This window comes from Podarcis muralis, chromosome 7 (genome assembly GCF_964188315.1).
Source record: "Podarcis muralis chromosome 7, rPodMur119.hap1.1, whole genome shotgun sequence".
NCBI lineage: Eukaryota > Metazoa > Chordata > Lepidosauria > Squamata > Lacertidae > Podarcis > Podarcis muralis.
Genome location: NC_135661.1, coordinates 24,642,076 through 24,668,035, shown reverse-complemented (window position 1 = coordinate 24,668,035; position 25,960 = coordinate 24,642,076). Strand labels below are relative to the sequence as shown.

The following is a 25,960-nucleotide window of genomic DNA, read 5'->3' as shown; positions in this document are numbered from 1 at the left end:
CCCCGTGAGAGTAGGGGAATCCTCGGGCGCGTCACCGACCCAGCCAGCCAATCGGCAGGCCGGGGAGGCATGGCCTAGCACATTTAATACTGGCGCACCCAGAGACCACCCTCTCTTCCCCGTTCCAGCTGCTCAGGTTTTGTCGGAACTTTCCCTTTGTTTTGCTGCGGTTTTTGCTTTTGTCTTTGCTTTGGCTTCTTTGAGTAGTCAAAGTTTTTTCACGCTCAACCGTGTGGGAATTCGATCACTGCTACCCTCCTCGCCTGCGCCTGGCCGGAGCAGAAAGAGCTGAAATCACTGTCCAGACCTCGGTCTCGGGCCGAAATCACTGAGCGCTCCGAGCGAATTCGGGCAGAAAACGGCAGGCGTGTGCGCGATCGGAAAGATTTTCTTTAGTGGCAAAGGACCGTAGCCCAGAAGTTAAGAAGGCTCCGTGGAGGCAACGGCCGGCGGCGGACGCATTAGAGGGTGGCCGCGCTGTGTCGTGGAGAGTCTGCTGGGTTCCTCTTTGCGTAACATCTCCAGACGGTAACGTAGCGGTGCGCTGAGGCGCGGTTACTTTGGCGTTCACACTATTAGGTCCTTCTGTCCCAGTTTTCCCTTCCTCCTGGTCGTTTTCACCACCTTCCCCCTTGTTTTTCTACCGCCTTTGTCCTTCCGCCTTGCTTGTCCCCCTCCTTGCCTCCTTGCCTCCTGTCCTAGCGCATTGCTCTGTCCCTGAACAGTTCCACTCTCCTTTCCTGCCAGCGCATTGCTCTGCCCCTGCACAGTTCCACTCTCCTTTCCCGCCAGCCACAGGCTTCCCCCTCCCTCCACAGGCGGCGGGGTGCTCGGGAATGCTGGTGCGGGTTTAACCGCTTGATCAACGGTAGCACGCGCCTGCCGCCCAATCTGGGGGGGCTTAGCGGAGAAGCACTAGAAGCCGGTTTGAGGCAGACTGTAGCTCACGACGGGAAGGCGCTGGGGCACAGCTTTCTTATTTCAAACTGATCAGGGCCAGGATATTTGAAGCTGCGGGTTGCTCTTCTGGCTACAGCTTTGAAACTGCTTCTTACCCGGCAGCTGGCAGTGTAATGAGAAGCCGTGTCTGGCTGTTGCCACGGTTACAGGGTCACGTGACGCCGCCATTTTAGTTAGACCACGTGGCGCACTTCGACGGCCATTTTGAGTAAGGCAGCCCCCAGTGGGAGGGGCGTTCCAGCGTTTAGCCAGACTGCTGGTTTGGGCCGCCTTTCCGATTGGCAACCATAGGGTTTGTTTCAATCCAGATAACCAGGCAGTAGTAGCTGTGCTTGCCAGGCAGTCCGCACATTCCTCCAGAGTGGGTAACCTCCTGCGGTCCTTTGTCCTCCTGTGCCTTGAGCAGAATATATATTTCTTCGCCAAATTCGTTCCTGGTGTTAATAATGACATTGCGGATGCTCTGTCTCGTTTTCAGATGGATTGCTTCTGCTCATTAGCGCCGGATGCTCAACAGTCACCGCTACCTTTCCCGGAGCATCTCTGGAGCCTTGGGAGCGAGAAGTGATGAAGGGAGTATTGGGAGCGGTTGCCCCTTCCACTATGAGATCCTATGAGAAGGCTTGGGCCGATTTCTTAAGGTTTTGCAGTAGTATGCCCAACACAAGACACGGTTCCCCACCTTCGACGAGGGAGGTCCTCCGCTACTTAGTTCACCTAAAAGAATTGGGCAGGGCACCAAAGACCCTTAACATTCAGTCTGCTGGGATTTCTTTCTTTTGTAAAGCCTTGTTTTCTACCGACCCGTGCACCGAATTCATGGTGTGTAAGGCTTTAGAAGGCTGGCGCAGACAACAGCCCCCCAGCACTGATAAGAGGAGGCCCATAACTTATGACATTCTGACCCAGTTACACAAAAGGTTAAGAACGATATGCTGGTCAAAATACGAAGCCCGCCCACTTCTTCCATAGGCGCCCGTCACCTCTCCAGCCGGGAGAGCGTGCGCGGGGCTAAAGAAGCCCCCCGCGACCCTCTCCCAGGTGACGCGCGCCTATGGCAGGAGCCTCCATAGGCGCCCGTCACCTCTCCAGCCGGGAGAGCGCGTGCGGGGCTAAAGAAGCCATAGCCCCGCGACCCTCTCCCAGCTGGAGAAGTGACGCGTGACTATGGCAGCAGCCTCTGAAGGATGCACCGAAGCCTGGCGTGGGGGGGGCGGAGAGACCTCCCCGCGCCAGCCTTCGGATGGCTGTCCTGAAGACTTGGGGTGGGAGAAGGGTTTTCCTTCCCACCGCCAACATTCAGAATGCTGTTCTGAATGTTGGCGGTGGGGAGGAAAAACCCTCCTCCCACGCAAGCCCCGGGAACAGAGGGAAAGCGCTGCGCGCCTTCCCCTCTGTTCCTGTACCTGTGCTGAAGGCTTGCGGTGGGGAGAAAAGCCCTTCTCCGCACCGCCAGCCTGGCAAGCGGTTTCCCTAGGAACGCATTAATTGATTTTCAATGCATTCCTATGGGAAACCGTGCTTCGCAAGACGAAAAACTCGCAAGAAGAAAAAACTTGCGGAACGAATTAATTTCGTCTTGCGAGGCACCACTGTATTTTGCAGATACAGTAGTTATGTTTGGATATCATTATGACAGATTCAAATAGTTACTAGATGGAGAAATAACTAAACAAGTGAGAAAAGTCAAATTTTATATATATATATATATATATATATATATATATATATATATATATACACACACACACACACACACACACACACACACACACACACAATAACTGAAAAACAAACAGAATAGACAACATCAACAAAACAAAAAAGAACAAAAGAGGGGGGAAACAGCCACAAATGAAAAAAGAAAAATATCAATCCATAATGCAAAAGTCCAAATGAAATTACATTAATCTTGACTTCCCTCTACCCGTATATGACATCCTTCTCTCATTTTAAGTTTGATTGTTGTGTTATTAATATTATTTTACCTTTATGCCTCTTGTCACCAATTCCTCCTTATCTTTACCCTGCAAACTTCATTCATTGCATATTGATATATTTATACCTTATATTTAAATATATTTAAATATAAATATTTAAACAATATTTTTTCATATACTCCTTTACACAATCCCACTCCTCTATCAATTTTTGGTCTTTGTCCTCTTATCACTGCCGTAAGTCTTGCCAAAACTATATATTCACAAAGACCAAATAGTTACTATTCACTAAACAAGTGAGAAAAGTCAAATGATTTTTTAATATATATTTTTATTAGTTTTCCAATATAAAACTATGCAAAACAAAACATCCCATTTATCACCATCTTTTTTTTTTACTTCCATCAACATGTCTGATAATTCTCTGTCTTAATCACTTCTTGCACATTTCTTAATTTAATATTGCACTACAATAATATCTTAATTTACCTTATTTTTTAAACAATATTTCTACCATACATTCTCACAGAGCTTCCTGAAAGCTTACAAACGTTATCTGATCATCACATATACTTTTCATATAATCTGTAAATTTAATCCATAGAATAGAATCATGGAATCATAGAGTTGGAAGAGACCACAAGGGCCATCGAGTCCAACCCCCTGCCAAGCAGGAAACACCATCAGAGCACTCCTGACATATGGTTGTCAAGCCTCTGCTTAAAGACCTCCAAAGAAGGAGACTCCACCACACTCCTTGGCAGCAAATTCCACTGTCGAACAGCTCTTACTGTCAGGAAGTTCTTCCTAATGTTTAGGTGGAATCTTCTTTCTTGTAGTTTGGATCCATTGTTCCGTGTCCGCTTCTCTGGAGCAGCAGAAAACAACCTTTCTCCCTCCTCTATGTGACATCCTTTTATATATTTGAACATGGCTATCATATCACCCCTTAACCTCCTCTTCTCCAGGCTAAACATGCCCAGCTCCCTTAGCCGTTCCTCATAAGGCATCGTTTCCAGACCTTTGACCATTTTGGTTGCCCTCCTCTGGACACGTTCCAGTTTGTCAGTGTCCTTCTTGAACTGTGGTGCCCAGAACTGGACACAGTACTCCAGGTGAGGTCTGACCAGAGCAGAATACAGTGGCACTATTACTTCCCTTGATCTAGATGCTATACTCCTATTGATGCAGCCCAGAATTGCATTGGCTTTTTTAGCTGCCGCGTCACACTGTTGGCTCATGTCAAGTTTGTGGTCAACCAAGACTCCTAGATCCTTTTCACATGTACTGCTCTCAAGCCAGGTGTCACCCATCTTGTATTTGTGCCTCTCATTTTTTTTGCCCAAGTGCAATACTTTACATTTCTCCCTGTTAAAGTTCATCTTGTTTGTTTTGGCCCAGTTCTCTAATCTGTCAAGGTCGTTTTGAAGTGTGATCCTGTCCTCTGGGGTGTTAGCCACCCCTCCCAGTTTGGTGTCATCTGCAAATTTGATCAGGATGCCCTTGAGTCCATCATCCAAGTCGTTGATAAAGATGTTGAATAAGACCGGGCCCAAGACAGAACCCTGTGGCACCCCACTAGTCACTCTTCTCCAGGATGAAGAGGAACCATTGATGAGCACCCTTTGGGTTCGGTCAGTCAGCCAGTTACAAATCCACTGAGTGGTAGCATAGTCAAGACCGCATTTTACCAGCTTCTTTACAAGAATATCAGGGGGCACCTTTTCAAATGCCTTGCTGAAATCAAGGCTACATCCTTGCTGAAATGCCTTGCTGAAATCAAGGCTACATCCACTGCGTTCCCTTCAACTACCAGGCTTGTAATTCTGTCAAAAAACGAGATCAGGTTAGTCTGACATGACTTATTTTTCAGAAATCCATGCTGACTATTGGTGATCACAGCATTCCTTTCTAGGTGCTCACAGACTGTTTGCTTAATGATCTGCTCCAGAATCTTCCCTGGTATTGATGTCAGACTGACTGGGCGGTAATTATTTGGGTCCTCTCTTTTCCCCTTTTTGAAAATAGGGACAACATTTGCCCTCCTCCAGTCTGCCGGGACTTCGCCTGTTCTCCAGGAATTCTCAAAGATGACTGCCAGTGGTTCTGAAATCACATCTGCCAGTTCTTTTAATACTCTTGGATGCAGTTCATCTGGCCCTGGAGACTTGAATACATCTAGACTAGCCAAGTATTCTTGTACTATCTCCTTAGTTATTCTGGGCTGTGTTTCCTCTGCTGAATCATTTGCTCCAAATTCTTCAGGTCGGGCATTGTTTTCTTTATCGGAGAAGACTGAGGCAAAGAAGGCATTGAGGAGTTCAGCCCTTTCTGTGTCCCCTGTTTGCATTTCACCATCTTCTCCTCTGAGTGACCCCACGGTTTCTTTGTTCTTCCTTTTGCTACAAACATACCCATTAGAGCCTTTTTTGTTGCTTTTAACCTCTCTAGCAAGCCTGAGTTCATTCTGTGCTTTAGCTTTTCTGACTTTGTGTCTACACGTGCTGGCTATTTGTTTGAATTCCTCTTTGGTGGTTTCCCCCCTTTTCCATTTTTTGTACACATCCTTTTTTAATCTTAACTCAGTTAAAAGTTCTTTAGATAGCCACCCTGGCTTCTTTAGGCACCTTCCATGTTTCCGTCTCATTGGTATTGCCTGAAGTTGTGCTTTTACTATCTCCCTCTTAACAAACTCCCAGCCATCATGAACTCCCTTTCCTTTTAGTATTACTGTCCATGGGATCTCACCCAGCACTTCCCTAAGTTTTATGAAGTCGGCTTTCTTAAAGTCAAGAAATTGAGTCCTAGTATGCTTGGCTGCTCCTTTCCGCTGTATAGTAAACTTCAGAAGAGCATGATCACTCGCGCCTAATGATCCTTCCACTTCTACCCCACTAACCAGGTCCTCAACATTGGTTAGGACCAGATCTAAAATGGCTGTTCCTCTTGTTGCTTCTCCCACTTTCTGGACAATGAAGTTGTCTGCAAGGCCAGTGAGGAATCTGTTGGACCTTATGCTCTTGGCTGAGTTTGACACCCAACAAATATCCGGGTAATTGAAGTCCCCCATTACTACTATCTCCCTTCCTTTTGCATGCTTGGCCATCTGTTCCAGGAAGGCATCATCTATGTCCTCCGTTTGGCTTGGGGATCTATAGTAAACTCCCACAATGAGGTCTCTGTTATTCTTCTCTCCCTTAATTTTGACCCAAATGCTCTCACTTTGGCTTTGAGGTTCTAAATCTTGGATCTCTTCACAGGTATACACATCCCTGACATATAACGCCACTCCTCCTCCTTTCTTGTCTGGTCTGTTTCTCTGAAATAGATTGTATCCCTCCATTATTACATTCCAATCGTGGGACTTATCCCACCAGGTTTCAGTGATGCCTATTATGTCATATTTGGTTTGCTGTACCAAGAGCTCAAGCTCATCTTGTTTATTTCCCATGCTTTGCACATTAGTGTACAGACATTGAAGTCCATTAATCATTCCCCCGTGTCTCTTATTTAAGGATTTTTTCCTCCCACCACTAGGTCTGTGTGCTGTTTGCTCCATTCGGTCTATGACATTTGGATGATCATCTTCATCAATTGATAGACTCCTACCTTCAGGAGCACTGTCTCCCTCCCCCACATTAGTCAGTTTAAAGCCCTCCTGATGAGGTTTCTGAGATTTTTGGCAAAAACATTCCTCCCAACCGTTGTGAGGTGCAGCCCATCGCTTGCCAGAAGTCCATCTTTAAGAAACTGCAGCCCATGATCTAAGAATCCAAACCGTTCCTGTTTACACCATTTGCGAAGCCAGTTGTTCACTTCCACTATTTTTCCCTCTCTCCCTGGGCCACGTCGTTCAACTGGGAGGACAGATGAGATGACAATTTGTGCATTTAATTGCTTCAATTTCCTGCCCAGAGCCTCGTAGTCTCTTTTGATCCTCTGGAGGCTATTGCTTGCAGTGTCATTGGTTCCCACATGAACCAAGAGGAAGGGGTATTTGTCAGTGGGTTTTATGATTCCTTGCAGTCGTTCAGTTACATCTTGGATCTTAGCCCCGGGGAGACAGCACACTTCCCGAGACATCTTGTCAGGCCCACAGATCACTGCTTCTGTTCCCCTCAGTAGGGAATCCCCTATAACCACTACACGCCTCCTCTTAGGTCTGGTCGGGGTTCTTCCATGAGCTGTCCGTTCCAAGGTCGCCTGCACATTCCCTGAGGACTGACTTTGCTGCTCGTCTTCATATACCTGATCGACTGTAATGAGAGAGAGATCCTCAAATGGAGTCTGCTCTTAGTCTTCCATGTTAGGGGAGAGGACCTCAAAGTGATTGTGTATTTCTAAACAATCAGAGTGAACCCTGGGCCTCCTACTTCTTTGAGTCACGTTTCTCCATATATCTGGCTCCTGTGTTGGTGAACTAGCCTCCTTCTCAGGGGAGTCCCCTGTCTCCTCCTTGGTGGAGACGGTGTGCTCTGTTGCTTCCAAGAAGAGCTCTAGCTCTCTAATTCTTTGGAGCGTAGCTACACGTTCCTCCAGTTGCTGGACTTTGTCTTGTAAGAGTGCAATCAACATGCAATTGCTGCAAGTAAAGCTGCCTGCAACCATGAAGTAAAAGAATATGTAAATGATTGGTTGCATTATTTTCAGATTAATGAAATGTTTAAAAAAGATGTATTAGAAAGAGGTTTTACCGACAAGGAATCAAAATATCAATTGGAAGTATTGAATAATGACATAAAAATTCTGTCTAAAATGTATAAATTATTATTGGAATGGTATACAAAGGATGCGGAGGTTAAATCGGTTATGATCCATTGGGCCAAAGATTTTGGATATAATATACAATTTAAAGACTGGGTTAAATTGTGAAATGAAGGAATGAAATTTACTGCGTGTACTACAATAAAGGAAAATGTGATGAAAATGTGATATATAGATGGTACGTAACACCAGTAAAATTAGCAAAAATGTATGAAATAAGCAATAAATGTTGGAAGTGTAAAGGAGCAGCCAAGCATACTAGGACTCAACTTCTTGACTTTAAGAAAGCCGACTTCATAAAACTTAGGGAAGTGCTGGGTGAGATCCCATGGACAGTAATACTAAAAGGAAAGGGAGTTCATGATGGCTGGGAGTTTGTTAAGAGGGAGATAGTAAAAGCACAACTTCAGGCAATACCAATGAGACGGAAACATGGAAGGTGCCTAAAGAAGCCAGGGTGGCTATCTAAAGAACTTTTAACTGAGTTAAGATTAAAAAAGGATGTGTACAAAAAATGGAAAAGGGGGGAAACCACCAAAGAGGAATTCAAACAAATAGCCAGCACGTGTAGACACAAAGTCAGAAAAGCTAAAGCACAGAATGAACTCAGGCTTGCTAGAGAGGTTAAAAGCAACAAAAAAGGCTCTAATGGGTATGTTTGTAGCAAAAGGAAGAACAAAGAAACCGTGGGGTCACTCAGAGGAGAAGATGGTGAAATGCAAACAGGGGACACAGAAAGGGCTGAACTCCTCAATGCCTTCTTTGCCTCAGTCTTCTCCGATAAAGAAAACAATGCCCGACCTGAAGAATTTGGAGCAAATGATTCAGCAGAGGAAACACAGCCCAGAATAACTAAGGAGATAGTACAAGAATACTTGGCTAGTCTAGATGTATTCAAGTCTCCAGGGCCAGATGAACTGCATCCAAGAGTATTAAAAGAACTGGCAGATGTGATTTCAGAACCACTGGCAGTCATCTTTGAGAATTCCTGGAGAACAGGCGAAGTCCCGGCAGACTGGAGGAGGGCAAATGTTGTCCCTATTTTCAAAAAGGGGAAAAGAGAGGACCCAAATAATTACCACCCAGTCAGTCTGACATCAATACCAGGGAAGATTCTGGAGCAGATCATTAAGCAAACAGTCTGTGAGCACCTAGAAAGGAATGCTGTGATCACTAATAGTCAGCATGGATTTCTGAAAAATAAGTCATGTCAGACTAACCTGATCTCGTTTTTTGACAGAATTACAAGCCTGGTAGATGAAGGGAACGCAGTGGATGTAGCCTACCTTGATTTCAGCAAGGCATTTGAAAAGGTGCCCCGTGATATTCTTGTAAAGAAGCTGGTAAAATGGTCACAAATGTTTACTTGCCACCTGGGGGTTCTTCCCTCGAACTGGGCTCTAAATGGGACTCGCTAGAAGAGCATTTGCTCTCATGTTATGTTAAGTTTCCTAACACCCCGGCCATAATAGGTGGCAATTTTAATGCCCGCACAGCAGCAAACTGGGACTCGCTGACCAAAGCCAAATGGTGGGTTACCCCAAACCTTGATAATTATGATCTGGAACATATCATGAGGAGAACTTCTAAAGACCACAGAGTAAATGAGGCTGGAGTACTCCTCTATCAAATGGCCATCCGTTTAAATCTGGCCCCTTTAAATGGTGCATGTCTCCCTGATATTCCAGGGGATTTCACTCACCTGAGCGTTAAATCAAACAGCGTCCTCGATTACCTGTTGGTCTCCAGGGATCTACTTAAGTGTATTTCCACCTTTGAGATCGAGAATGTACAATCCAGTGATCATCTTCCCCTTGTAGCCAAGCTTTCCCTGAACTGGCAGCCGGAGGCCCATAGACATGCGACCCAGATGGTAACCAACGAATCTCTCCAAGTAAGAGGAATCAAATGGTCGGAGACCCAGGCTCAAAGGTATCAGGAATTCTTTCAAAAAGAAATCCTCGGGCCCCATCCCAACATAGGCTCTGCCTCAGACGAGCATAGCATAGTGTTGAATCGCTTCCACCATCATACGACTGATCTTACGTCCTTCTTCAGGTTACCACCCAAAAATTTAAATCGAAACGAGTATACTTACGGTGCCCCCTGGTATAATTCTCAGTGCAAACAAGCAAGACAGCGCCTTCGTGCTATATATAATGTATATAAGACCTCTGATGCATCTACTCTGCCAGCTAGCTACGCACAAGCCAAGCAAGTTTACAAACGCACGCAAAAAATTGCCAAACGTGAGTGGCAACATAATCGTCGGCAGGCTTTGATTACTGCTTCAAAACCACACAGATCCAGGGAATTCTGGTCTTTGATTAATAGAAGGGCGAGGAAATACCCAAGGGCAGTCATCCCTGCACCGACATGGGAATTGTTCCTGAAGAAATGTTTCTCACAAGCAGATGCTCCCTCCGACCATCTGATGCACCTGTTTACCCACCTACCCATTTGGCCTCCCACCGATCCTGACAAAATAGTCAAGCTAATAGCTCAGCTGAAACCGGGCAAAGCCCCAGGGCCCGACCTGATCCCTGCTGAAGCCATCAAACTACACCCAAAATGGTGGGCTGGCATCTTGGCCAAAACCTTCGATGCAATCAACGCCTCCGGTCTCATCCCCAAAATATGGAAGGAGGCCATTATAGTACCAATTCATAAAAAAGGTTCTCCAATGGAGCCGGAAAACTACCGTAACATCAGCCTCCTTTCGATCATAGGGAAAATTTATGCCAGCTTTTTGCTGACTAAACTATTGCGATGGGTAGATGAGACTAACCAGATTGGCCACGAACAAGCAGGGTTCAGAATTAAATGTTCTACAACCGATCATGCGATAGTTCTTTATCATCTGGCATGGAAGTACTCCTCCCCTCCCCGGGGCTACCTCTGTGCTGCCTTCTTAGATCTAAGGGCAGCCTTTGACAGCGTTCCTAGAAATATTCTTTGGGAGAAACTTGCGAAACAGGGCATTGATAGAAGACTCTTATGGCTTATAAGTCAACTCCACGAAGGTACCCTTGCCAGAGTGAGACTTACTCCTGCGGGCGACCTCACAAATTCGATACCAATAAACAAGGGAGTGCGCCAATGATGTATATTGGCTCCCTGCCTATTCAACCTATTCATCAGCGACATGCGAGCACCCCTAGTTAACTCATCTCCAAGTACACACGCGCCTAGACTAGCGGATTACCGTTGCCCACTCCTTTTATATGCGGACGACGCGGTAATTCTATCTTATACACGTGTTGGACTAACCAGAGCTCTGAAGATCTTTGCCACGTATTGTCAACTCAACCAATTAACCATCAACCATGTTAAATCCAAGATTCTGATTTTCTCCAGAAGCCGGAGATTATATAAATGGAAGCTTGGTGGAGCAAAAATAGAGCAAGTCCTAAAATTTCAATACCTAGGAGTTATTTTTCAATACAATTTGGGGTGGAAAGCTCAAATTCAACACCTACTTAATAAGGCCAAAACTCTGTCATATGCGCTCCTCCGATTTTTCTTTTCGGATGGAGCTTTGCATGTTCCCTCGGCCCTAAAGGTGTTCAAGGCAAAAGTGGTTGCCGTGCTCGCTTATGCTGCCCCGCTCTGGGCCGTGATGACAGATCTTGCTCCCCTTGAGACTCTGCAAAACCAATTCCTACATCGGCTCCTAATGCTCCCCCTGTGCGTAAGCAACGCAGCCATGCGACTAGAATTGAAGATTGCATCCTTAGAAACTTGTCTGTGGAAGCAAGTCTTCAATTATTGGTTATCATTGTGGCATAGATTACCAAACCATTACCTTGTCCAATGCTTATGGCGAGATGAATTCTCTAGCCTTTGGACTAGCAGAATTCATGCCAAACTCCTGAGTTATGGAATCTCTCCCTCAGATTCCCTAAAACTAGATCAAATCACTGCTCAAAGACTGATCCGCCAAAGACTGGATGATATCGACTTACAGCGAAATTATATGCTGGGGGGAGGTGTTTGTTCGCCCCAGAACATTGGTATTACTTTAACTTACTGCGTTCCATCATACCTCTCTGCCCTTTCGACTGTTGCCCATAGACTGGCCTTCACCAAAGCGAGGTTTAACGTTTTTCCCTCCAATGTCCTGAGACATAGATTCTCAAAGGGCCAAGCCCCCGCCATGTGCGAATGTGATAAGGAGACGCCGGAGTCGCTCCAGCACATTATGTTCACTTGCCCCTTGTTCAATGTGCCACGGGCAAATTTGTTGGGATCAATCATACAGAAACTAGAGGGTACCCCACCAAAATTCCACCTTGCCCAAATCTTGCAGGATAAGGATACCCATACGACCCTGAAAGTGGCTAGGTTCCTGGTCGCGGTCCTTACCCAAAAGCGACGCCAAGGAGCACTACAAGCTAATTAAGGTGTAGTATGCCATTCCATCATATAGTATTTTATTGTTATAGTGGCGTTTTAGCGGTTGTTTTTTTTTTTCCCCATGTGCACAAGCTGTTATTTATGTTTTTACCTGTATGGGCCCATGGCCGTAATAAATAAATTGATTGATGTGATTGATGCGGACTTGACTATGCTACCACTCAGTGGATTTGTAACTGGCTGACTGACCGAACCCAAAGGGTGCTCATCAATGGTTCCTCTTCATCCTGGAGAAGAGTGACTAGTGGGGTGCCACAGGGTTCTGTCTTGGGCCGGGTCTTATTCAACATCTTTATCAACGACTTGGATGATGGACTCAAGGGCATCCTGATCAAATTTGCAGATGACACCAAACTGGGAGGGGTGGCTAACACCCCAGAGGACAGGATCACACTTCAAAACGACCTTGACAGATTAGAGAACTGGGCCAAAACAAACAAGATGAACTTTAACAGGGAGAAATGTAAAGTATTGCACTTGGGCAAAAAAATTGAGAGGCACAAATACAAGATGGGTGACACCTGGCTTGAGAGCAGTACATGTGAAAAGGATCTAGGAGTCTTGGTTGACCACAAACTTGACATGAGCCAACAGTGCGACGCGGCAGCTAAAAAAGCCAATGCAATTCTGGGCTGCATCAATAGGAGTATAGCATCTAGATCAAGGGAAGTAATAGTGCCACTGTATTCTGCTCTGGTCAGACCTCACCTGGAGTACTGTGTCCAGTTCTGGGCACCACAGTTCAAGAAGGACACTGACAAACTGGAACGTGTCCAGAGGAGGGCAACCAAAATGGTCAAAGGCCTGGAAACAATGACTTATGAGGAACGGCTAAGGGAGCTGGGCATGTTTAGCCTGGAGAAGAGGAGGTTAAGGGATGATATGATAGCCATGTTCAAATATATAAAAGGATGTCACATAGAGGAGGGAGAAAGGTTGTTTTCTGCTGCTCCAGAGAAGCGGACACGGAACAATGGATCCAAACTACAAGAAAGAAGATTCCACCTAAACATTAGGAAGAACTTCCTGACAGTAAGAGCTGTTCGACAGTGGAATTTGCTGCCAAGGAGTGTGGTGGAGTCTCCTTCTTTGGAGGTCTTTAAGCAGAGGCTTGACAACCATATGTCAGGAGTGCTCTGATGGTGTTTCCTGCTTGGCAGGGGGTTGGACTCGATGGCCCTTGTGGTCTCTTCCAACTCTATTATTCTATGATTTTCCTGCGTCACAGAAATTGAAGCAAAAAAGAAGGGAGGGGAATACAGTCGCCAGGAAAAAGAGAAGCACTCTCAAAGTCCCATAAGTCACAAAAATATCAAAAATGACGAAAGAGAACAGCCTCTGTCTTCTAAAAACTTTACCACTTAATCCATCCCTCCACCATAAAAAAATACAAGGCATATCAAAGGTGTTAGAGGCACTAGTTGTCTGTTACGCAGATCTTTTGAAATCGAAAGTAGAAAGTACAAAGGTCCATTCCCCACATTCCCAGAAATTTCACAAAAAAGACAGTCAAACCTTTTTTAATTCCTCATCCCTCTTAGCGTTAATTAAAGGTCCATAAAAAAGATTTCTAATCGCCAAAGTAAAATCCGTTTTAATTAACTTACAGTTTTGTCCTGTTCTGTGAATCCCTCCTGTGTATACTTAGAATTCCAGGCGAGGCTGGCCTCCTTTTTCCCACCTCGTCCTCATCGAATTGTCTCCAATTGTTATTTTGATTTTTTAATCCTTTTAAATTCGAATTCTTAAGTGTTTGAGAGCCGATCGCTTCTGCGCACAAGCTCGGGGCTTCGCTCCTGGAGGATAGTAATGGCTTCCCGCTGCCTGCCTTTCTACCCCGCCACTCTCGTCGCCTCCAAAGGAGGTTACCTCGCGGCCAGGGGAATCGCAAAATGGCTGTGCCAGGATCCTGCCCCCTGGATCTCTTTCCAGGGGTATTTGGGGGGGGCTGCGGTGCCCTTGCAGCACCCCCTTTTTCCTCCCAAGAGCTGGATTCCCTCTCCAGAGAGAAATCCTGCTTGTCTTCACTCCCGCGGTGATTTTTTTTATTAGTTTAAACAGATCTGAGGAGCCAAATTCTCTCTCTCTCTCTCCCCACTTTCCCTTCTGAGTTGATTCCTTCCCTGCTCCATGATTCTCATTCCCTGTCCCCACGCTATCTGTGTCTTAACTCTTTCCCATCTCCTCCTCTCACCCTCTCTATCCCGGACTTTCTGCAAAAAGGTCCTCCATCCTTACCAGGGGAAGGCAGCCATCTTGTTTCCCATCACCTGACTCACCCCCCGCACCTCTCAGGCCACTCACCGCTTCCTCTCCCAGGCAGCCATGATTGAGAAGGGCAAGTGCCAGGACAGCCAGAGGCTCTGCTGCCACCAGAAGCACAGAATCCTGCTGCTTGAGTTCCAAGTCTACAGAGAGCGGCTTTGCCGCCGCTTTGCCCCGTGCTGTAGGCTTGGGACTCGTGCATAGCTGTCAACTTACAGATTTGAAAATAAGGGACCAGCAGCCTTAAAAATAAGGGATTTTCCTGGTACAGGTATGTTCGAGTTCTGAGCTCCTCCGAGCCAAAGGCAGAAAGCCCAGCCAGCAGCCAAATGAAGCCTCAAGCGGTGGTTCCCACATCGCAGCAATTCAGCAAAGGGGATGCAGCAAGGAAAACCACTGTCACGTCTCCGCTGGGAAGCATGGGAAGCACTGAGCAAAGGCGAGTCCCCAGGCAACGCGGCCGATTTGATCAGCACAAGGCATGCAAGCTCCACCCCCCAGTTGTTCTTAGACTCTTTATTGGGTGAGCAACGCTGCCAAGCAACACAGTTGGAGCCTCCCTCCTCTCTGGCAGGCAGGGAGGGAGTGAGAGGAGCTGCTTTCTTTGAAACCCAGGAAATTTAAGGGACATCATCAATAAGGGACAGCAGCGGGACACAGCACTGGGATAAGGGAGTTTCCTGCCAAATAAGGGACTGTTGACAGCTATGGACTCGAGTCGTGGGGGGGGGGGCGAATGTCACCCCTCTTCTGGATGACACCTGGGGCAGCCCCACCACCTTCATACACCCCTGCAGAGTTTCACTATGTACTGCATGGTGAAATACTTTCTTTTATTGGTCCCAAATTTTTAAACTTGCCCAAGTTTGTGTTCCTTACTGCTCTCTTCATTTGGACAAGACTTCAGTTTCTTGAAGGAAGTTTCCTTGCCTCTAATAGCTTCTTCCACGTTGTTTCTTATGCTTGTGTGCTCTTGCCCCTCATTGTACTTACCCTGGTTTGTGGTATAAATTCAAGTTGAGCTTCTAATATTGTATCTTTTAACAACTCCCAAGCATTTTGGAGTTATTTGACCCTCTTGAATTTGCCACAGTTCAAGAAGAAAATTGATGAGCTTAAATGTGTGCAGAAGAGGGTGACCGAGATAATCAAGGGTCTGGAAACCAAGCCATATGAGGAACTGTTGAGAGAGTTGGGTATGTTTAGCCTGAATAAGAGAATGACAGTAGATATGCTAGCCATCTTTAAATATCTAAATGGCTGTCACACGGAGGATGGTGTAAGCTTGTTCTCTCCAGCTCTGGAGGGTAGGTCCAGAACCGATGGCTTGAAGTTACAAGGAAACAGATTCCTACTAAACATTAGGAAGTACTTTATGTTGGTAAGAGCTGTTTGACAGTGGAATGGACTCCTTCAAATGGTGATGAAGCCTCCTTCCTTGCAGGGAGTGCAAAAGCATGCAAAGGCAGGGCTTTGACACTCCAAACATCATGCTGATAACCTTCTGTCAGTTAAATGACAGGTGGCGTCATGAAACACCCCATGCTCCATATCTGCTTCAAGGAGGAGTGCCCAGTGCAGACAAGGGACACATGAGTCACCTGTAGTGGATTAGGTGCAAGGTGTGTCAGGTGTGTCACCTTGCATTAGGTGCAAGGTGTGTCAGGTAGTGCTGAGCTTCCACGTGCAATGATGGGATCTTGAAACGGGACTGGAAAAGAGCCCCAATGCAGGGCTTTGACACTCCAACCATCAGTTGATGACCTCCTGATATATAGTGATTGACAGGTGGAGAGACACACCACTTGTTACATTTGGCCCACTGGGGATTGTGGAGGAAAGTATCTGACCTTTCCCCCCATCCATTTCATGAGGGAAAGGGACCCCTGTAATCCACACTGATTGCAGAAAACCTAAATTTCCTGGGATGTGCTGGAATCCATCCCATAAAACACTCTTCAACTCAGTTTGGAGAAGTCCTGCCTGCGTGGGGTGATGGAATTGGCTGGGGATATGGGATTCTGTGTCCCTGCCCGTGTTTGCAAGTGTGGGAGAGCAGGTTGAAGGGGGTATAGGGGTGTTTTTAGTCGGTGAGGCAATTCGGTGGTTATTGAGCGAGAATAATTTTATTTATTTTATTTATTTATTTATCAGGCTTTGTAAACCATATCAGAATTCCTCCTGATACAAGAAGTGGTATAAAAGTACGGGGGAGAGAATCATACCCACAAATCCTCACTAATCCAGCAGTTCAGATTGCAGGGTCAGGGGGGACTCTTGCTGCATTTGAAATATAACAAGTCATGGGGGAAATAAATTAACAACCCCCACTCTGCGCTTAAGGATAGAGTTGTATGACCAACATCTCGTGTCGTTGGAGAACCAATGAGGTGGTAAGAAAGATTAGGTACCATGGGGAACTACCCCCCTGTGCCAGGCAGAGTCTTGGGAATGAAGTTGAGTTCCAATGGACAGCAGAGGCTCAGTAGGCATGTGGGCAGCTCAAAACTATGTTTGCCTCCAAGGAGTACCTAGTCCATGCCACTCCTCACCAGCTGATGGTTGTAGAAACAGACGCTTCTGACAGGGTTGTGGGGGCAGTACTGCTGCAAGAGGACAGAAATGGCACTCTATGCCCTTTGCCTTCCACTCTAGCAAGTTGACTCCTGCGGAACAGAACTACACCAAATGGGAAAAGGACTTGTTGGCTATCAGACACCTTTGAAACTTGGTGACACTTCCCAGAGGGGGTACACCGACCAAAGGAACCAGGAATATTGCCAGATGACAAGACATCCCAATCAATGGCAGATTCCTTGGGCAGTTTTTTTGGCAGGTTTAACTTTAGAGTACAGTATGTAGTGGGTAGTTGGACTCAACAGGCAGATGCTCTCTCCACAAAGCTGGAGTATCAGGAGGAAGAGCCAGTTCCAGTATATCGGCACATCCTGAAGCCAGAACAGCTGCAGTTATCACCTGTGTCAGTCGCCAAAGTTTCTGAGTTCCAACAGAAGACAGGGAGGATGGCTATGCAAAGGAGCTTTGATGTAATGCAGGCGAAGCTGAGGGGTTTGAGGAAATGGATGGCCTTTTCTACAGTCATACCTTGGGTTGCGAACGTGATTTGTGTGGGAGGCACATTCGCAACCCGCAGTGTTCACAACCCGCAGTGCCGCGTCTGCGCACAAGCGTGACGTGATTTGGCACTTCTGTGATTTGGCTGAGTTTGCGTGGCAATTCCCGCCCCCTCCCACAGTTGGACTAATAAAAAGACCGGACACAGAATTAAGGTTAATGGGCGTAAATGGCCACAACTTTATTGATTACAGGTAAGAGCGGTATTGGCTTTAGGCATTGGCCCTAACAGACTATCCGGTCTAACCGGGAAGGGGTTAAACACCACCAGGGGGAGCCCCCGAGATGCACATCCCTAGGCGCTCCCCGAGGGGTTACCGCTCGGGGGTGCGCTTTAGGCCCTAGCCTCCACAGGTTTCGGACGAGGCGACGCCCCCTGGAGTCCTTTAACAAACTACCCTTCAAGATTTGGGGGAGGTGATGGCGTTCCTCCCTCCGACTTCATTTGCATAACAATACCCCTGCCAATGCCTAACCGCCACACGAGCCAGGCTCGCCGCCAATACCCTCAGACCTGTAACCAATCCCTGATCCCCTGAAAAATGTCAGCCAGCCAAATATCGTTACCAGCATCGGAGAGATGCACGCCATCCCCGCGGTAGAGTGCTTCCTTGCTGAATTGAATGCCTGGGTGCTCAATGACTCGCCCACCAATTGCAGCCACTCTACGCGCCACCGAGCGCTCCAAGATCCTTCTGGCTCTACTCACAGCCACGGGATTAGTGGCATCCCGCCAGCAGCGCCTTTCCAGCAAAGATGACCATATAATTGTAAGCTTTGGATAGGAGGCCCGCAGCTCCTCCAGGTCATTGAAAATGTTCCACATTAAGTCCACCCCCTTTCTGTAAGCCAGGTCGTTCTCGCCCAATTGGATGACGAGTGCCTTGGGTGGGCCCTGCGCTGCAATTTTATTTGATAAAGTTGGGAAAAATTCCTCCCAACGCATTCCCCGACGTGCTATCCAGGAAACTACAACATTGCTCAGGAGCTGGAGATCGCCGCCAAAGCCCCTGGCAACCGCCCGCATTCTTGCCCAGTGGACGATGCTGTGGCCAAAGATCCAGATACGTACAACACCGACACCTGAAAATAAGAGAGAGCAAGAGAGCCGGGTCAGGGTGGGGGCAGATGGAGGGAAGGGGAAGGAAGATTTAGTGAGATTTATGGATGTAACCCTTATATGCATTCGACTTCCACCGCCCTAAGTCCATTATCCTCTCTGCTGCTAAACCCATATGGACGGCAGTGGTGGCTGCCCCTATGTGGAAGGAGTGTGCCGCGTACTCCACTGGTGAGAGCCCGATGGCCGCGATTGCCTTGCGCATGACCCTCGTGAACTGGTGTTTCGTCAGGCGAGAACCATCTGCATGAATGAAAAAAGGGCCACTTGTTTTTGGTCTTAGGCATAGAAACTTTCTTGCGTCCTTAACTGGGCAAGGGCCGGCCTTCTGAGTAGCCTGCAGGCGGACTAGAGCCCCTCTGCCAAGCTGGTCGGTCTTTGAACTGCGGATTTTCAGGATTACCTCAGAGCTGGACAAGGATACATCCTCCAGGAGGAGCCCCCTGCTGTTACTAACCGTTTGGTCGTCACAAACCACCTCACCTATGCATAAGGCACCGAAGAATGCAAAGGAAAATGCTGTGGAAAATAACCTGGCCTCGTACCTGGACCAGCAGATGACCCTGAGCTTCGTACGTATTTGCATAAGTATGTCAAAAGTTATGGGCCTTCTGCTGTTGGAACTAGGGGGCTGAGATCTACGCCAGCCCCCCAGCATTTTCCGCACCACAAAGTGTGCGCAAGGGTCAACTGAGAACAGAGCTTTGGAGAAGAATGATATTGCTGCGGAATGAATATTGAGGGTTTTGGGGGCTCGACCTAGATCGCGGAGCCGTACGAGGTATTCTATAACCTCCGACTTAGTCGGGGGCCTGCCTGGTTTAAACTGCCCTTTCTTCTGGCGAAATAATGTGAAATCTGACCACGCCTTGTTATAGGATCTTAGGGTTGAGGGTGCCACTGCTGACAATACTCCCTTTATTGCTTCTTGTTGCCAATACTCCAAAGGTACTCCAGAAACGGTTGCGGCAGCTGCTGCGCATCTGGCGCCAATGAGCGAAAACGTTCCATTTGGAAACGAGACAGAGCATCCGCAATGTTGTTATCAATTCCCGGTACAAATTTGGCTGAAGCATATAGGTTAAGCGAAGGCAGGAAAGGACGAAATATCGTAACAGGGATGCCACTCTAGGGGAACGAGAAGACTGTTTATTCAGCACAGATACCACCGCTTGGTTGTCTGTCCAGAAACAGACCCTGTGATCTTTAAATCGCTCGGCCCAAAGATGAATTGCCACCACTATAGGGAAGAATTCTAGGAATTACCCTGCCATGAAGAGGGCCATCACTGAGCACACCACTGCCCTCTAAAGTAGACGCTGAAACCAAGGGAACCGGCAGCGTCTGAATGCACCTGGAAGTCGGCCTGCAGGGACATGCTATCTTGCCAAAGCGAAATTCCATTATAAACGTCTAAAAATTGGAGCCAGACCTGGAGATCTGACTTTACCGCCTTCGAAAGGCGCACCCTATGATGTGGAGACCTTAAGCCCGCTGACAGCTTAGCCAGCCGACCGCAAAAGGGGCGCCCCGGGGAGACTACACGGCATGCGAAGTTGAGGTGACCCAAGAGTGATTGAATTTGCCTGAGCGTGATCTTTTTTAGAGGCAGAAGCTGTGAAATGAGGTCTTTTAGGGCAACCAACTTCTCAGTGGGCAGGCGGGAAGTTTGGGCAACTGTATCCAGCTCAATGCCCAGGTAAGTCATCGTTGTGACCGGGCCCTCCGTCTTCTCATTTGCTAAGGGAACGCCGAGCTCCTCAGCCAAGGACTTGAAGGCCTGTGACAAGGCCAAGCAGTCCTTTGCCTTACTTGCAACCAGGATAAAGTCATCCAAATAATGTCCCACCCCTTCAGAACCAGTTTTAAATTTCAGTGCCCATTCAAGGAAGGTGCTGAAAGTCTCGAAGGCGGCACAGGCGATCGAGTACTCCATGGGCATTGCTTTGTCAATGAAGTAAGAACCCTGGAATTTAAATCCTAGCCAGCGATAATCCTCCAGATGAACCTGAAGGAGGCGAATTGCGGATTCGATGTCACATTTGGCCAGGAACGCACCCCTACCGAAGCCCCTGACCAACTTCACTGCCTGATCAAAAGATGTGTACAGTGGTGCCTCGCAAGACGAAATTAATTCGTTCCGCGAATTTTTTCGTCTAGCGAATTTTTCGTCTTGCGAATCACGAATTCCCATAGGAATGCATTGAAAATCAATTAATGCGTTCCTATGGTCAAAAAAAGTCCAAACAAAGCCAAATTTGGTACAACAAGAGTTTATTAAGTGCTCTTTAAAGTCACACATACTGTAAAAAGCATTTCAAAAATTGAAGGAACAATAATTTAAGTTTCTAAACATGACAGAAAAACATTTTAAAATCAACAAAGTGTACAGTACATTTTCTAAGACTCTGGGGGACAACTCGAAGAAGGTTCCTCTTCCACTCTTTGTTTCTTGCTGAAGAACCTGTCCATGGTCTGCTGCTTCATCCGCCTTTTCAGCACCTCCCTGAAACGCGACATGACCCTCGTATCAAAAGTGTTCACAAGGTCATGTGCCACGTGCTTGTCAGGGTGGTGCCGCTGTGCAAAAGCCTGCACATCCTTCCACTTCAGGCAAATGTCCCTCAGTTCTTTGGAGGACAGCCATTCCTCAGTTGCACCAGCGGGGGCACCCCAGTTTCCCTGATGGAGGTGACCCCTTCCGCCTCAAAAGGGCTGCTGTTTATTCTTGTAGCAGTTAACAGCCGGGTGGTTGCCTAAACACTTATCACATTCATGCAAGTACTTACAGGATGTGCGCTGGCAGGCCCCCTTATTGAAATCCCAGCATTGTCTATGACGTTTTGTGTCCACCTTACTGGATTTGGCTTGGTCATGTGTTTTCTTTTCGATGTTAGGCCCCACGTGCTCCATCCAGTAGTTATTGTCCCTCTGATCCCAGCACGTGGAGGACAGCAGCGAGGCATTCCTATGAAAGTCCTCGTCGTATGCGATGGCAGCCTCGTCTCCCGCTAATTCCCGAGCCCTCCTCACGTGCGCCAGATAAGATGCAAGGTGCAAACCACGTTTTGGGTAACATCCTACCACTATTCCCATGAAGACCTGGTAGCCATTGAGCCAGTTCTCAAATGTGCGCTCCGCGCACGGAGACCTATATCATGTGCCGGTGGTAGCAAAGTGAACATGTCTATAAAATCCCCATTCAGTTTCTTATCCCTTTTTCTCTTAGAAAGGTGATTACCCAGGATAAAGTCAGTGGAAGAGTGAGTTGAGACTTTTACATCTTCCACCAACGCCCCATCTTTCCATTCAAGGGTACCATTAAATGTTTTGCGATGTGAGTTGGCCCGCCTCTCATGTACCCACAAAGGAACACCGGTCTGTTCGCCCTCACCCAAATAAGTCTCCATGGGAGCATCACTATCGCCCTCTGAAGAGGTACCTGTGTCATCGTCGGAGTCTGATGGGTCGCTTCGCCTGCTCTTCTTCTGTTTCTTCTTCGCCTTCCGCTTTCTTCCACGGGTACTGTTGTCTTGTGGTGCTGGATCGTTGTCGGATGGAGTTGCCTGCTGCAACGGTAACTCCTCATCCGAAGAAGACCCTTCCGAAGGACTTGGCTGGGTCGGAGAATCCTGAAAAACACTAGGTACGCCAATTCCCTGCTGGCTAGAATTAGTGGTGGACCGCGGTGCTTTGGACTTATGCACAGTGGCCTTAGACTTTTGGGCCCTGGACCTACCCTTCCTCGCAGTAACCTTGGACTTCTGTGCCTGTGCGGTTTGCGAACGTGTTTGGGGCCGATTGCACTGACCCACACCGTGATGCAACGTGCTCGCCGAGGCTGAGGAGGGTCCTGCCTGGCCCTGCTGGCTGGGGAGACATGTCTGGAATGCAATCCTGAGAAACTTCCACAATATTGGGATTCGCGGTCACTGGAGGGCTGCATTGCGCATAAAAGGTTTGGATTGCTGAAAAAAGTTGAGCTAAGGCCTGAGGATTGCAGGGTGCAACGGGTACTAGCGCACCACCCACTTGTGGTAACTGGGGGTTGCCCCTGTTAGCCATGCTATCGATCTACGTGTTATGTATGAATGTATGCGTGTATGTATGTATGTATGTAAAAGCCGGAAGGACCCTATTTAATTATCTGCAAAAGAGCGTATGCTCTATGTCATTAATTACTATTGCAGATATTAGTATTGTTTTTTTGTTTTTAATTTAATTTATTTTATTATTATAATTTATTATTATTATTATTTATTATTATTAATTGTTATCTATGTGTATCTCTATATCTCTATATATCTATTGGCAACTATTCTTAATTAATAAACTATTATTACTAGTATCCAAATGTAAAACTAATTTATTCGCCTACTATTTATATGTTTATTAATAAATGTATACCATGAACTCCCCTACGATGGAACCCTTTGTAGTAATATCGCAGATTAAGTGAAACTGCTGGAAGCAAGCCCCCTAAAATTCAAGCATCAGATTCCGGAATAATAAACTAGCAAGGGCCTGTAGCAACAACACGGTTAAGCGTTCCCAACCCGAGCACCAAACTGTTAGCAGTAGCTCCAAGAGAATTATTAAATAAAAGCAGCAAGGGAGTTATAAGTAAATGAGAAATACTGTTCCTTGTAGCCCTAATTAAATATATATACAGGCAGCAAACTGAACTGCTGAAAGCAGAATGAATTAAAATTGGTAGGTATTTCCTTCGCCACTTGTTGTTGTTGTTTAGTCGTTTAGTTGTGTCCGACTCTTCGTGACCCCATGGACCAGAGCACGCCAGGCACTCCTGTCTTCCACCGCCTCCCGCAGTTTGGTCAGGCTCATACCTGCAGCCTCGAGAACACTATCCAACCATCTCATCCTCTGTCGTCCCCTTCTCCTTGTGCCCTCAATCTTTGCCCACAACAGGGTCTTTTCCAGGGAGTCTTCTCTTCTCATGAGGTGGCCAGAGTATTGGAGCCTCAGCTTCACGATCTGTCCTTCCAGTGAGCACTCAGGTCTGATTTCCTTAAGAATGGATGCGTTTGATCTTCTTGCAGTCCATGGGACTCTCAAGAGTCTCCTCCAGCACCATAATTCAAAAGCATCAATTCTTTGGCGATCAGCCTTCTTTATGGTCCAGCTCTCACAGGTGATGTCTCTGCTTTTTAAGATGCTGTCTACGTTTGTCATTGCTTTCCTCCTAAGAAGCAGGTGTCTTTTAATTTCGTGACTGCTGTCACCATCTGCAGTGATCATGGAGCCCAAGAAAATAAAATCTCTCACTGCCTCCATTTCTTCCCCTTCTATTTGCCAGGAGGTGATGGGACCAGTGGCCATGATCTTCGTTTTTTTGATGTTGAGCTTCAGACCATATTTTGCGCTCTCCTCTTTCACCCTCATTAAAGGGTTCTTTAATTCCTCCTCACTTTCTGCCATCAAGGTTGTGTCATCTGCATATCTGAGGTTGTTGATATTTTTTCCGGTGATCTTAATTCCGGCTTGGGATTCATCCAGCCCAGCCTTTCGCATGATGAATTCTGCATATAAGTTAAATAAGCAGGGGGACAATATACATCCTTGTCGTACTCCTTTCCCAATTTTGAACCAATCAGTTGTTCCATATCCAGTTCTAACTGTAGCTTCTTGTCCCACATAGAGATTTCTCAGGAGACAGATGAGGTGATCAGGCACTCCCATTTCTTTAAGAACTTGCCATAGTTTGCTGTGGTTGACACAGTCAAAGGCTTTTGCATAGTCAATGAAGCAGAAGTAGATGTCTTTCTGGAACTCTCTAGCTTTCTCCATAATCCAGCGCATGTTTGCAATTTGGTCTCTGGTTCCTCTGCCTCTTCTAAATCCAGTTAAAGACTACCAAATAAACTTAAAGCGGAACGTTTCGGTTGCCCCGCGACCGATCACTAAATTTGCCTAAGCAACCGTGGAAGCGTGGTGCCGGAAGTGGTGGTACAACAGCCGCTGCACCCGCTGAAATAAGCAAAGGAAAAGACTTTTCCCAGCAAAAGAACCCTATGTCCTATTTTTGATGCAATGTAGCGGCCGGTAACCCGAGGACCTAGTTGTGCCTCACCTAAAATGGCGGCTGGGGAGACCACGTGGTCTGTTCAAAATGGCGCCTGCCCTCCTTTGTTCCCAAGGCGACCAGCTCAAACAAGGAAAACAAAGTTTAAAGAAAAGGCAACCAACAAGTAACTCACACAAGGCAACCAACTCAAACAAGGAAATCGAAGTTTAAAGAAAAGGCAACCAACAAGTAACTCAGCCAAATAAATCGCAAAAAGGAAACAATGCACCTGAACTGTTCTAAATGCAATCTGTTCCGACCCTGGACGCAGCTCAGAGGATACCCCTGGGGAGCGGGCGCCGCGAGCAGCCACCCAAAGACAGCGTGCGTAGCGAAGGACAGTTTAAATACTCACCGCTGACTCCCGACCGATAAAGGAATAAAGCAGCCCTCGCCAGAAACCGATGTTGCAAAAACAAACCTTTGTGTGCCCTGACGCAGCCCAAGCGCTGCTGTTTGAGGGTCGCAGGAAGCAATATGCGGCAGTGGAGGCTCTGCCGATCTAGCGCTGTTGTAGATCCCTGCGGCTCAAGAGGGTGTCCGCTCGGCGGAGGCTGCTTGTCGGCCGTGTGCACCCAGCTCCCCATGTGGTATCCAACAAGAGCTTGCTAGCCGGTGAATCAGGAAGGAAGGGGGATGAGGGCTGGAAGCGCTGCGCGCCTCTCAAGAGCGGCTTTAGCGCACCAGCAAGTAAGGGGGAGAAATAAGCTGCGGGGAAGAAAGCCCTCTCAGCGGAAGCGAAATAAAAAACGAAGCAATGCAAAAGAAAATCCAAACCGCAGCTAAAAAACCGCAGCTGCTGTGAGAAGGAAAAGGGGCGAGCCGGGGCTGCCCTGACCTTAAGAGCCCCTGGTAAGCCCGCCCCCTAGCGCCAGCCGATTGGCTGGCGCCGAGGGAGATGAATATTGATGAGAGAGGGGGAATCCCTGAGTCCCGCGGGGCTGACGCCAGCCCCGCAACCCCACCCCCTCCTGATATCGGTAGTGGCTTTGCGTACAACAATGCCCTTCACGCAGCAGACTCCCTTTTTGTTCGTCAAAGGCACCATCCACACACCTTTCCTTTGAAGACGGAGAATCTATCAGTACCAGCAGTGGAAGAGTTTGTTGACGAAATGGCCGCTATTCATAGTTTGCTGCAAGAACGCTTGGATTTGGTGAAAGAGTCATACAAAAGGCATCAGATGCCTATAGACACCCAGGTAGAGAGGCAAAAGTAGGGAACAAGGTGTGGCTGTGCACACCAGGTTTGCCCAAGAAAGGTAGATGTAGGAAA

At 47.2% G+C, this 25,960-nt stretch overlaps 1 protein-coding gene across 4 annotated transcripts in view; it reads right to left on the bottom strand.

Moving 5' to 3' along the window:
• Positions 1 to 25,634, bottom strand: part of LOC114602446 (uncharacterized) — a 29,800-nt gene extending 4,166 nt beyond the window's left edge. The window contains exons 1-2 of one of the 4 annotated variants that reach the window (XM_028740667.2): positions 25,041 to 25,589; positions 18,048 to 18,563 (exon numbers count right to left, since the gene is read on the bottom strand). In XM_028740667.2, coding sequence (XP_028596500.2) covers positions 18,048 to 18,563; positions 25,041 to 25,272 — 748 coding nt within the window. In that variant the 5' untranslated portion in view covers positions 25,273 to 25,589. Of the gene's footprint in view, positions 1 to 17,630; positions 18,564 to 25,040 lie in introns of those variants that run through there. The other 3 variants (XR_013393592.1, XR_003707912.2, XR_003707911.2) reach the window with 3 other exon arrangements.
• Positions 25,635 to 25,960: the final 326 nt, after the last annotated feature.